Source organism: Plutella xylostella, chromosome 5 (assembly GCF_932276165.1).
Source record: "Plutella xylostella chromosome 5, ilPluXylo3.1, whole genome shotgun sequence".
NCBI classification, from domain to species: Eukaryota; Metazoa; Arthropoda; class Insecta; order Lepidoptera; family Plutellidae; genus Plutella; species Plutella xylostella.
In genome coordinates, this window is record NC_063985.1 from 6,951,892 (window position 1) to 6,966,344 (window position 14,453).

General features: G+C 39.3%; 1 protein-coding gene across 1 annotated transcript; it reads right to left on the bottom strand.

Moving 5' to 3' along the window:
* Window positions 1–12,427: 12,427 nt before the first annotated feature.
* Window positions 12,428–14,453, bottom strand: LOC119692432 (survival of motor neuron-related-splicing factor 30). Its single transcript, XM_038113105.2, has 4 exons — window positions 14,294–14,453; window positions 13,935–14,197; window positions 13,143–13,289; window positions 12,428–12,843 (listed from the first exon to the last, which is right to left on the bottom strand). Exons 1-4 carry the CDS (start codon window positions 14,333–14,335, stop codon window positions 12,564–12,566), a joined length of 732 nt encoding a protein of 243 aa, XP_037969033.2. The 5' UTR covers window positions 14,336–14,453; the 3' UTR covers window positions 12,428–12,563.

Sequence of the window (14,453 nt, forward strand, 5' to 3'; positions counted from 1 at the left end):
CCCCCGCCCGCCCTCCGCCCGCTAAGCAACCAGGTCATCGTACCTGCATTCACATACTACCCGAATTAAAAACCAGGTTGTAATTTGCATATTTAAATACCTAATCTCCTTGTTTCAATTTTTGTTTCAGGATTGTACTACATAAAAAGTTATCGCTTAGGCAAATCAGTTACATTTTTAAAGCCATGGAAACGTTTACGGGCATGCCGCTCAGGCTATTGAATTGGGGCATTCACGGCTACATACTACACCAAGTACTTTAATTGGACTAAGCTTAGTGTAGAGGCTGCTGAAAGCTCTGCGCTTTGTACGTAGAGGGCATACTTTAGTTCGTTAGTTCGTACGACTTATTTTATACCAATATAAAAACTTATTAATCAACTTTTAAAATTAAAATGTCAATTGTTTTTATTTCATTTGTAAAGAACTTTTCAGTGATTCCCTTTTTTTTTTGTTAATTGACTTTAAGTTAAGTTTTTATGCAATTACCTAGTTGATTAATCATACAGTACAAAATAAAATAAAGTTTGTTTTGATTCGTAAATTAAAAAACAAAAAAGTTATAATTCTGACCCATATAAATATAAAATTTTGGATAATTATTAAAAAAGTAACTAAAATAAAAATATATGTATCTTAATAACTTTTGGGGTTTTGACATAGGTCTCAAAGAAGAAAATACTTTCCATAACCTCCTCTAAGACGGAAATACTTTTGTCGGTTCATGTGCCAAACACCCTGTACATCATTGCAAATAGTATACTTATACAAGCATATGCTGAAATTTAAGTAGGTTAACTACCCAGTTGTATAAAACTCAACTTGGCAGCCAAGTTAAAATCCTCTTTAAAAGTAACAAAAACATAGCTAATGTGATTCCATTTGCAGTAATTTTCGTTGGCGCGAGCCCGAGTCGCGTCGAAGTTAATCACCACGAGAGCCGCGACAGCGAAATAGACCACATTCGACCAAACTGAATTACGCCAAACTTATATAATGAAAAGTCTAACTTATATTTCAGTTTCAGTACTTATAATAATAATTATGATGAAGTAAGTATAAGATAAGAATATAAGATTGATCTTTCGCTATTAGCCCTTTGGACTCATATTTGACTTTCATACTAGGTAAGATATTTGGGCAGGGGACCCGAATGCAGCATATTAAATTTTATGTGAATGCTGAATTGGGTGCATTATCCTACTTAATTAACGGTTAAGGACGAGGATCCGAGGGAAATGAGAGAGGGAATTCTCAATGAATAGAGTTTCATTTCTGTAACAATTGGTTTATGAAAGTTTCAATTTCATATGCAGGCTAAGACATGCATGCTGAAATTCATGCGTATATGATTACAAATTTAGATTTCAGGCAATTTACCGAGCTCAGAATACTTACGTAATTTATATTCATCGTCATCATTACCTTTAGCCATTAGGGCCTGGGGCCTAGGCCTAGGGTATGGTGGAAAGACCTGAGAAATAGTTATTAGGTTTATAGAGCTATAGCCTATAACTTGGTTACTATAGTAATTCGCACCTACCTGCATTTTATATCCATAACGTATTCATATAGGTTGGTAACTACCTAGTTCAACTTTTAGCACTTTTGTTTCGTAAAAAGAGAAATAATACAGTTGGTGGATACTTTAGCAAAAACGTGAGCTCACTATAGATAGACATTACCGACTAATGTTTTGGAGCTCTAAAGTAACAAAATATGTTTATGTTGCTCAGAGAGCGACGTGTGATTGTCTGAGCTCAGTCGTTGTCTGCTGTCTGGAAGGAGATACCTATCTACCTACTCAGTTTGGTGCATTGTTCGTGTAAGTACCTACGTATAATCAGTAAAGTAATAAATAGGTATTAATACCTAGAAATAACTTTACTTATCCCCGATTTCTGACTTGAGTAAATCTACCAGAGGTTAAACTCATCACGACAATTCAGCCAATCACAGGGCAGAATCAGGAACATATCTACTCAAGTTCTCAGGTATGGAACTGAGACGTACTTAGTTGCAAATATAATTGACGTCACATCCGCCCTAAGAAAATGGGTGACGTTTCTCTGAAGTTCGAATTTACCGAAGTTTATTTGTACTTTTCAACTTCATTTACTTGCTCAAAAATAAATTATAATCAAAAATATTGATGGAGGCGTAATTATAAAATAACAAAATTTATTATAAATAATATTTGACCTTTATTTGAACCTCTTGCATATTCCCTATTGTAACATTACGTATAATGCGTGCCTATTATAGGTGTTCTGTGGAAATAATGACCAAGACAACCATACCTACTAGGTAAACCTCAGAGTACGAAAGGTAAACAGTTAAATGTTTTTAGCAATTTAAGCACGCTATGGTGGTAAAAATTAATGTAAGTAAGTACCTAGTTATAACCACGTTATAACTATTTCACGGTTTAACGGTTTTTCAGACATGTTTCAATTAATTAAGTAGGTAGGTACTTATAATATTTATTTAGTGTATGTAGTGTTTAAGTAACTATAGTGTATTATACAGGGCTGTTGCAAAATTAGTATACTAAGCCGAAACCTACACCTAAACTGAAATCAGAATTTGGAAATTCGCGAAAAAAAAAATTAATTTTCCATAGTAAAAAAGTCACGTGACCAACAAAGTTTCTATAGAAAATGAATATTTTTTTTCGCGAATTTTCAAATTCTGATTTCAGTTTCGGGCTTAGATATACCATGCTGCACATGTAGGTTTCGGCTTAGTATACCAATTTTGCAACACCCTGTATACACTTTCACCTCAGCTACCTCTAATCCTATTTATATAACTCTCTTCCATCCAAAGGTTGTCTGTTGTCTGGTAGAGATTGCATAAGCAATAAGGCCGCCTTTTTGTACTGTTTTTTTTATTTTGTGTGTTGTTCTATTTTGGTGCAAATAAAGAGTATTGTATAATAAGCAGAGAAAACTCGATTGTTTCGGTTTCGGTGCTACTACCCAAATGGACAATAAGGGTCAATTCAGACGTACCACAACCACACCACAGCCACGCCGTGTGGTCGGGCGTATATTTTGTATTGAAAATGAATAATCCAATTCACACGTGCCACATTTTGCCGTTGTCATCGACCACCTGTGTAATACGACCACATCGCAACCACACGGGTTCCGCTCATCTGGCATAATCTTTATTGACCAAAACTCATTTCGCATAACTCGTATGGTCTAAACTTTTTTGGCCGAACCATCATTTTGCCAAGACTTATGTGGCATAAGGCTCGTTTCGTCTAAAACTCTTTAGGCAAAATCTTTAAACACCTAAGTTTCGTTTGCTCAAATTTATGTTCGTCTATACCTATGTATAATGGGAACACCCAAATATTCCGAAAAACTTTTTTCCGAATTTGATAACCCCGAATATGTAATTTACGAAATATTGCAATACCGATTTTTTTAAATACCGAATTATAATATTCATGAAAATTATAATTTCGAATGTTATAATCACGAATATTGTTATTATATGCTCTGAACCGTTATTTAAGACCTATAGTAAAGTGAGAGACAGCACTACTTGCGTCACGTGGTACAATCCCATTCATGCCCCTCTGCGCCGCATCCGGTCGCCAGGGGGCGTGGCCTCCGACCCGAGTGGAGGGGAGTGCAGCTCGGCGCCGGCGCTTGGCGGAGCCCTCACATTGGCATCGACTTTCGTCGAGTGAACAGTCCCTTTAGTAACAGCGTTGCTGTTCGATTTATTTTTTCAAATTAAAATATTTTTTCAATTTAAAAATAAAATTACCCTCATTATTTCGATAAAAAATCTTTTGTATAAAAGTGTGCTGCGGAAGTGCTAAATAATAAAATGAGCAAGACTCCGGATGAAAATATGACCCGTCCGCCCCCGGACCGGTCAAATTCGAAGAGAAGATTGTCAAGCTCCAGTTCGAGTGAAAGCTCCGATGATTCGCAGAAAAAAGCTTTTTTGGAAGAAAAGCGGATTAACGAAGGCAAATTCGAAGCATTAAGCCACCAGGTTAGTGAAATATTGCAATATTTAAAGAATTCGAGTAGGGGTGACCCGAGTTCTGATAGTGACTCCGATATTTCTTTACATCCAAGTGAAGTTTTGCAAAGCTCATTAATATCGGATGGACCATTTTTAAATAAACCTCAGCTCTCTCAACCGCCGGCAACGGCAAGATCATTGGACTTCAACATTAACACGAATTTAAAAGAGCCAAACGTAAATAATGCCGATCAGACTCGGTTAGACTTGTTGACAAAGTTACATCATTTTAATTCAGACAGATAGGTGAGAGTAAGATATGTCGAGACCGAAAAGAAATATCTTGCCAAACCAGGGTTTTACGAATTAGATGTGAATATTGAGTTACGTCATCATGATCCAAATTCCTCTTGGCTAAAATCTTTAGACAGATCTTTTGGAGCAATGACACATGCGCTCATTCAACAGAACACCCTATTTAAAAATAATCTGCAGGATTTAATCCAATGGTCATTTACTCCTGGTTGCGTATTGAATGCTGATACCCTCTTTGAGAAGATTAATAGTTCATTTGCCGAAAAATCTGAGTACATGAAGGTGTCAGAAGATTTGCTCCAGATGGTTTGCGGTAGGCGTGCAGACACTATTCAAAGGAGACGGGATAGTATATTGTCAGGAGTCAAGGATAGATACATAAAGGAAGACATCCGAAGAATACCCCCAACTAATGCTGAACTCTTTAATGCAGAAGTGTTAAGCTCTTTTTTACAGAAGGCAGGCGGAACAAGCAAACTATTTTCTGGTCTCAAGCGCTCTGCGGAAGAGCCACTTATGTCGATGCGTAATCGACCTGATCACTCCCGTGCCAAGCGACCGCGGAGGTCCTACAGCCGGCCGGAGCCTGAGTGTGACCCTATGCCCAGCACCAGCTTCAGTTTCCCCCGGCCGCAAGGTAAGAAGCCACAAAGGCCTCAAAGTAATAAATCTGGTACGAAGCGCAATGAATACAAGAAATCTTCTGATTACAATAATCGCAAAAACAATAGATTTCAAAAGTGACTATTTATCAAACCATTTCTCAGGCGGGTGTTTAAAAAATTATGTAAATATTTGGAAAAATTTCAATGCTCCCGATTGTGTGATTCAAATAATTTCTGGATATCGAGTCCCATTTCAAACAAAACCACCCTTAATAAATCCCGCTCAGCTGTTAAGATATGTAACGCCCCACAGCACAGAAATGTCAAAGCAGATCAGAAAGTTAAAAGAGCAAAAGATACTTGTTCGTGCACCACCAAGCCCAAGCTTCGTGAGTCCAATGTTTTTAGTAGCCAAGTCAGATTGCAGCAAACGCCCGATATTCAACTTACGGAATCTGAATCGGTATTTACATCAGTTCAAGTTCAGACTAATCAATATGTACCGCGTCCCAGATTTTTTACAACAAGGCGATTGGGCTATAAAAATAGATCTCAAGCAGGCCTATTTCCATATACCAGTGGCTCGGTCACACCAGCCATTTCTAAGAGTCCTGTACAAGACAGACACGACAGTAGCGTCAGCGCCCACGACAGTAGCGTCAGCGCCCGCAACAGTAGAGCTGCTTCAAGTAACGAGTCTACCCTTCGGGCTGTCATCGGCACCCAAGGCATTCGCCACAGTTTCAAACTGGGTTGCTCAGCTAATGCGAAATCAAGGACTCAGAGTGGTAGTCTACTTGGACGACTATCTCATAGTCCATCAAGAACGCCAAACTCTTATCGAGCATGCCGCAGAGGCGGTCCGAATATTGACGATACTGGGTTTCACCATAAACTTCGAAAAGTCTGCTCTCACTCCATCCAGGATAGTAGAGTACTTAGGAGTAACATGGAATCTCGCCACGAATTCCAAGTACCTTCCCAGAGACAAGCGGAGGAGAATAGTGACCAAGATAAAGTCAATCGTAGCCTCCTACTCCTGGAGTCTGAGAGATGCTCAGTGCGTTCTAGGCATGTTGAATTTTGCATCGTTTGTCGTCCATCGAGGGCGGCTTCACTGCCGCCCCTTGCAAATGGCCTGCGTTCACCTTCCCAAGAACAAGCCATTCACAAAACACTCTTTCGATCAAACAGTTTTGGTGGAACTGGAATGGTGGATACAAGCACTCTCTGCCAACAGAAGTACACAGATACACCCATTACCATGTACACACTTCCTGACGACAGACGCATCTGCCACCGGGTGGGGAGCGGTACTAGACGATATTCGCCTAAGCGGTATCTGGGATCAAAATCAGATTTCTTGGCACAGCAATGTCAAGGAGATGTGGGCTATAATCCAGGCCATTCAGGAGCTAAAACATCTCCTTTTCAATTCAACTGTACTGATACAGTCCGACAACAAGAGCGTCGTGAGTTACATCAGGAACCAGGGCGGCCTGCGCTCCAGAGCCCTATTTCAAATAACAAACATGTTGTTTCACGTAATGGACGAACACAATATAGAAATGATTCCTCAGTACATTCCAGGGCAACTGAATACCGAAGCCGACCTATTGTCCAGACAGAAAACTCAGACCGAATGGTACCTGACCGAAGAAGCGTGTCGCGAAATCTTCGATCGCTTCGGGACGCCGGTGATCGATTTGTTCGCATCAAGAACCGCGCACATTCTTACCAGGTACGTATCGCGCGATTGCAGAGACTTGAACGCCGAATTTCACAACGCATTCAGCAGAAGATGGCAGTTTCCGCTAGCATGGGTTTTCCCACCTCCACATCTTGTACCTCGAGTTCTGGCGCATCTCAACAGTGCGGTAGGGATGTACATATTGATAGTGCCCCGGTGGCACAAGGTGTACTGGAGACCAGATGTCAAGAGGCGCGCCGTGCGTGCACCGTTTACAATAACGAATCTCCGCCACCGGCTACTGGACACGAGGACATGTCGGCCGCCGCCTCAAGTGGATCAAATATGTCTCGAGGCCTGGCTTGTCAAGGGTGGTCACAACAGCTAGCTGGCTGGTCCGAGGCTGAAAAGAGCTTATTAAACTCAAGTTGGAGACCTTCGACCAGGAAGGTATATGAATGTATATGGTCCAAGTGGGCAAAATGGTGTATGGATAATTCTGTTAACCATGTATCGCCAAACGCTCCGAATTTAGCAAAATATTTGGCTTATCTACATTTACATGAAAAACTGTCTTATAAAACTATATTGGTTTATAAATCAGCCATTGCAACACTGACAAATCCAAGTTCTGAATCTCTGAGTGATAGTGTTTTTGTTAAACGGATACTGAAATGGATTGCCACAGCTAATGCAAACAAAAACCACACCAACCCATCTGTGTGGGACCCAAGAGTAGTTGTAGAGTGGATGATTCAAAATCCAATTTCTAATTTGACCCTTTATGAAGTATCGCGCCGTACAGCCTTGATCCTACTTCTTGCTTCCAGTCGTAGAGTGCACGACCTCACCCTGCTGCATATAAGCGGTGATCATTTTGAAGATAAAGGCGACCATTTAATATTTCACCCCATGTATGGTTCTAAGACCGACAGTTACATTCACAGACAGTCATCTTGGAAACTGATGAAGGATTCAAGGGACGTAGTATGTCCTGTATATTGGGTAAGAAAGTTAATAGAGGTTTCTGAGCAGAGACGTAACACCGAGCAGGGCCCACTATCGGCTCTGTTCGTGACGTGCCGCGGGGCGGCTCGCGCCGCGTCGCGCACAGTGCTGGCGGGCTGGGCGCGCTCGCTGCTGCGCGCCGCCGGCGTGGACGCCACCGCGGGAAGCACGCGCAGCGCCGCAGCCTCACTCAATTGGCTCGATAATTGTAACATTGATACTGTCATGGCTAAAGGTAATTGGAGAACCCCTAATACGTTCGCTCGATTCTATTCAGCGGAAATTAGAAATGATCCTAGAAATAATAATAATTTGTCAAGAAATTTCGATACTGTGTGATTGTGACCTTTATGTACCTATGATACTTAGCTTAAATACTTACTTATTGATTTAATTAAATCAAGTTTAATCTATCACAATTTTGTTAATTTGATTGATTGTAGTACCCTAGTACACAATAAAACTGTATTGTTAAGTTACTTAGTGATAAAAATTATAATTCATCATTATAATAATACACTATAGAATTAAGCTCCTATATTTACTATGCTGTTGTAATCTGTTATATTACTTATTGTAATGAAGTGTAAGTGTAATCTATATACTGTTGCTAATACACAATTATGTTGATTATAACACAGATGTTTCATTTCAGAATATTCACATTGTCTTATCTTGGAATAAAATCTTTTCACACATTGGCATACATAATATCTACCTAGAGATACTTACAGCTTGCCACCAGGCGATAACAAACAGATCTCACTTTACTATAGGTCTTAAATAACGGTTCAGAGCATATAATATGATGTTTTACCTGAAAATAAAACAGTTATTATATGCCTAACCTTATTTAAGACCTATAGTTCTAATCCTGCCTGGAGGCCAATATGGCCACCTCCAGTGAGATGCAATGTGAGGGCTCCGCCAAGCGCCGGCGCCGAGCTGCACTCCCCTCCACTCGGGTCGGAGGCCACGCCCCCTGGCGACCGGATGCGGCGCAGAGGGGCATGAATGGGATTGTACCACGTGACGCAAGTAGTGCTGTCTCTCACTTTACTATAGGTCTTAAATAAGGTTAGGCATATAATGTGTGTGATTCTGAAGGCAGAAATTCTAATTTTAAAGCTGTCAAACAAAAAAAATTGCTAGCATAAAATGACATTCACGGAAACAATCATAGAGTCTAATTTTAAACAAAGAAATTAAGGTTTTGACAGCACTAAATTTAGAATGTCTGCCTTCAGAATCGAAATCAATAACTGTTTTATTTTCAGGTAAAACATCATATTACGATTGTTAAATATACGAATGTTAAAAAATACGATTACTTTAATATACGAAAAATAAAATACCGATTTATTATAATCACGAAAAAGTCAAATCCCGATCGGAAATATCATAATTCGTGATTTTGACAAAAAACATAAACGTCTTTAAAACTTTAGAACCAAAACCAAAAGATAGGTGCGACGACGAGCAAAGCGAGGAGGAGCGTGTTAGGTGCACATAGATATCGAAAAACAAAGCGGAGCGCAGCGAAGCGGAGCGGAGCGTTTCAAATATAGAGCAAAACAATTGCTAGGATTTTTGTGGTGTTTAAACTTAAAAACCTTAGGACCTAAACCTAAAGATAGGTGCGACGACGAGCAAAGCGAGGAGGAGCGTGTTAGGTGCACATAGATATCGAAAAACAAAGCGGAGCGCAGCGAAGCGGAGCGGAGCGTTTCAAATATAGAGCAAAACAATTGCTAGGATTTTTGTGGTGTTTAAACTTAAAAACCTTAGGACCTAAACCTAAAGATAGGTGCGACGACGAGCCAAGCGAGGAGGAGCGTGTTAGGTGCACATAGATATCGAAAAACAAAGCGGAGCGCAGCGAAGCGGAGCGGAGCTTTTCAAATTTAGAGCAAAACAATTGCTAGGATTTTTATGGTGTTTAAACTTAAAAACCTTAGGACCTAAACCTAAAGATAGGTGCGACGACGAGCAAAGCGAGGAGGAGCGTGTTAGGTGCACATAGATATCGAAAAACAAAGCGGAGCGCAGCGAAGCGGAGCGGAGCGCAGCGAAGCGGAGCGGAGCGTTTCACATAATATAGCTTAAAAAATATTGTTTTATACGCATTATGCTGCATTATTCATATAACCATTTCTTGTTAACTAAGAAACATTCGGGATTTTGTATTTTCGGAATATTAAAACTTCGGGATTCGTAATTTTAACAATTCGATATAATAAAAAATGGTACTTTTGAAACATCGAAATAATAATATTCGGAAAATTGACTTTCGTCATTTTAATAAATGTGTTGTTTGACATTTCGTTTATAAACTATTCGTGATTTTCGTTACTCGAAAACTTAAAATTCGGGATTGTGAATTATTCGGAACTATGAAATTCGAAATTTTAAAAATCGTTATTTTCATATTCGTAAAAAAGTAATTCGGAATTATGTAGTGTACCCATGTATAATCTTGTTTCTCCTTATGTTATCTTAATAAATAATATATTAAGTATGTAGTAAATGTACAAATTGTGGTATTTTTCTCCTACGTCCCGAAAATCACGATATTGTATGATCAAAAATCGAAAGTTAACGACCAATATAATTATAACAAACCCCATGAGATCGAAACCTAAAAATAGGTGCGACGACGAGCAGAGCGAGGAGGAGCGTGTTAGGTGCACATGGTCATCAAAACCAAAGCGGAGCGCAGCGAAGCGGAGCGGAGCGTTTTCCAAACAGCGGAAACAATACAAGGCACCAGTTTGCGCTATGTAGGGAGACACTCCGTCAAAGTTAAAGCCAAACGAATATTATTACTTTGTATAAACCTATGCCATAGCATTATTAGGCTATTCAAGATTTGGCCATACCGTCATTAGGCTAAACAATGTTATGCGAAATAACTTTTTACTTAACGAGATTTATGCCATACGATTTTCGGCGTAACGAGACTTTAAGCAAACGTTACTATGCAATACGAGATTAGGCAAAAAAATCTTATGCCATAAAAGGTAGAACCCAACCACACCGCAACGGCAACGCCGCCACGCGTCAGCGGCACCCAGGCCACCTGCTATTAACTGCATACGACCACGTGGTTACCACATCGCAACGACAGCGACAACACAACCACATCGACATTTTGTCGCTGCCACAACGCAACTGCAAAAATCCGCTGCCATACAATTCACACGTAACCACAGCTTGACCACATTATGTCGCTGCGATGTGGTGTGGTTGTGGTACGTGTGAATTGGCGCTAAGACAGTCCCATTCAGGTACAACCAAGAATAGAGGAATATAATATCTACCCTGGCCGGCCAGCAACATCATATCCATATAAAAAATTCACTCATGACTTAATCTCAGATACTAATTAACGTAGCTATCTTTATATTGTATTGGCGGGACAATCGACTGTTGAGTAGGTAACCGTTCAGAATCTGTCAATTTAGTATCCGAGATTAAAAAACAGACTATAGGTTAGTAGCCTATAGAGAGTTAAGAGTTGGTATAGAGGTGTAAATTGGTGGCGGACGACATGAGGTTGCAGTTTACATCGTGTCGTCGAGCGTCATTAGCAAGGTACATAATCTACTTCTCTATCGAGTAGTTACTAACGACTATCTTTATTATCTACTTTCTAACGACTACCTAGCAAATGAATTCCCTAGAAATAGATAAATGTTGCATAGCCACACGTTGTCTGTTGCAACCTAATATCGAACTAAGAATTTTATTAGAAGATATTAAGTACTTACTACTTACCTAATTAAGGACTGCTAGAAACAAGAAGGTTCAAAATAGCCGATCCTTTCACTCCCGACCTTTGTGCGTGGATGAAAGCTTTCAGTTTCGCAGAGAAGTGGAGAACACAACCATGTAGCGCCATCTATACTTGGGTTTAAGAACTTTCTTTCTTCATGGCAATACAACCACACAAAGCAAGTACAGTTGCCGCCGCCGCGTAGTAGGGTGCAGCTTACTATATTGTTGGGTGCAGAATAGCAGATATATTTTAATGTTGTTTAATTATATTGGTAGGTAGGTAAAAGTAATTCTGTTTAAGTATAGGAACTTAGTGTAAATAAATGAGAAAAGTACTTATATAATTTCATGATACAATAAATTGAGCCTTCAGATGTTAACCAAGCTGTCAAAAGTTAAAATCTTAATCAAAGTTTACCTATTGATTGAGTTAAAACTTTTGAAAGTTTAATGATCGGAGTTTATTACTACATAGAAATGAGGCAAAGTCGCTTCCCGCGACTGTATATTAGATCTTTAAAATTACACAATGGGATTTTGACGCCTTTTTATAGATAGAGTGATTTAAGCAGACGATTTATGAATATAACGCGTGCGACACCGCGGGCAAAAGCTTGTGAATAAAATCAACCTACAAATCTGACACTTGGATGAACATAGCCCTCTTCAACATACCATACGAAGTAGATAACCGTCACTAAAGTCAGCTCATTACAGCTGCCCGGCACCCACTACGCACCGACTTGCTCCGACGCTCCTGTGGGCAGCATGAGTATGCGCTCACTATATCGACTCCGTAGGGTCACGGGATTGCCTCGGTCGTAAGACTCCACGCGCGGAAGGCGGGTGGACCACTCGATGACCACTCGGACCATGCGACGTCCAGTCGTTGACCGAGCGAAATTCATTGATGATGACGCGACGTCTACCTGTGGACCACCTGTCGACAACGAGTGGACGCCATACAACGGCGGTGCGGGGTGGATGCCGACTCTAAAAAGCTGTGACTGTGACAGTGAGTTGAATAAACATAAAAAAATACTTGAAAACCACAAAGTTTATTACAAGTACATACCTAGATACCTAGTTCATAAACGCTTTTTTTCTTTACAATGTATAGAAAGGTCAGCTTTTTAATATTAACTTATGAAATAATACTAAAACTACATTTGTCACTATGTTCCTCCTTTTTTCCATTTTTCTCCTGGAGTGAATTCAGTCATTGGTCTCCCTGAAATGCCACAAGTGCCGATGCCCACTCTGCCCGTCAGGTTGTCTGGTGAAGCGAATATACTCTTTCCCTTAACTCCCGGCTTCTTCATAGACTTTGTGTGGAAGTTCAGCCACTTGTTCTTTTCACTTTCTCTTTCTTCTTCAATCTGCTTGAATCTCTGCTGTTTTTTTTGTTTTTTCTTTTTCAAGTATTCTCTGTCACCTTTAAATACTTTGCCATTCCTGTAAAAAAAGAAATGTATTCTTATGAAATAGGTATTCCTAAAAAAATGCTTGATTCCATTATATTTCGATTTGAAACGAATAATGACAAATAAAAGTCTGTCAAGTTGTCTATATTTCAAGCTAATAGTTGCCTATTCTCGAGCAAATAGACAACATATTCTTGGATAAGCCTTATTCTTCAGTATGTTATCATCAAGCCTTAGATACATTGATTGACTATAAATTAGTTTACTGTTAATTAGCTTTTAATTAGTTTTAAAAGCAAATTAATAACTGTATTATAAGCAATAACTTACTTGCTTTCATCTGATTCCATTGGCCGCTTACTTCCAGAACTAATCTTCTTAACATCATTCACTGATACTGTTTCTAGAGTAGAGTAGCCTTCAAATTTTACTTTCAACTGTTTGTCACCAACCTCTTCAATAACAGCTTCATGAAATCTGAAATTTAATTTTAGTTTGTGTAAATAATAATTATATAATAATATGTGGGACATATCATACACAGCCATCTGACCCCAAGCTAGGCAGAGCTTGTTATCAGTGTTATTATATTTCATTTACTCCATCTATAAAATATATATCATTATATAAAAGAAACTAGTTAAATCTGGTGTACTAAAATATATGCTGCTACATGGAAGATCTACAAAATTGAGAATCTGTGCAAACAAACTATAGTAAAAGAACACACAAGCAGACATCTGGGTATCTGAGAGTAATTGATCCACCAACTGGTATAGGCTGTTACATGTTTTATAATAAATAGATACAAGAGCTAGTCCAGCAATGTTGTAGCAGAAGCAGGACTGTATTCCTATGTTAATAATATTTACCAATAATTATCATATCACAATCATAATGTGTTGGTTTTAATAGGTTTAGTGGATGCAGATATGGTCATTAGATACCCAGGTAGCAACATAATTAACATGTTTTACTGTGAAATTTAGAGGGAGTGTCATTTAAACGCTACATAAGTAGTCTATTTGAAATTAAAGCAGCTGCTATCATATCAGCAACTTACAGATGGATGGATTTCTACATGTCACCAGTAATAAACTGGTAAAATAAAAGCATACTTACACTGCATCTGCTTTCCATTTAGCCAGACACTTGTCTCCCGGGTGCCACCTGGAGGAAGCCTGGTCCGAGGAGCTGCCCGCCTCGGCAGCCAGCAGCGTCGCTGTAACATCATCATCATTACTAGAACCATGAATATCAGCCACTTCGGATTCACCTTCTGGAGTTTTAATGAGATCTTGTGTTAATTCAATTACTTCCTCTAGATCAGCTTTCAGCTTTAGGAGTTCTTCATTTTGGGGGTCAGTGAGGAGTGCTGCTTCAACCTGAAATCGAAATAGTGGCATTAGTTTCAATTCCAAGCCATGGAAAGCTGGTTGTCAAAATGTAGGCAAATTGAATAATAATTATGCGAATCTTACCTGCTGCAATTGTAAAGTATAATTCCTTAAATCGTCTGCCATATTTCCAAACACTAATTTAACCTAGCATCTACGTCTATTTTGTAAATTATTAAATCTACACAAAAATACACGCACACCCCACAAACCATAGACAATAAGTCATGGTCATAGAGTAGGA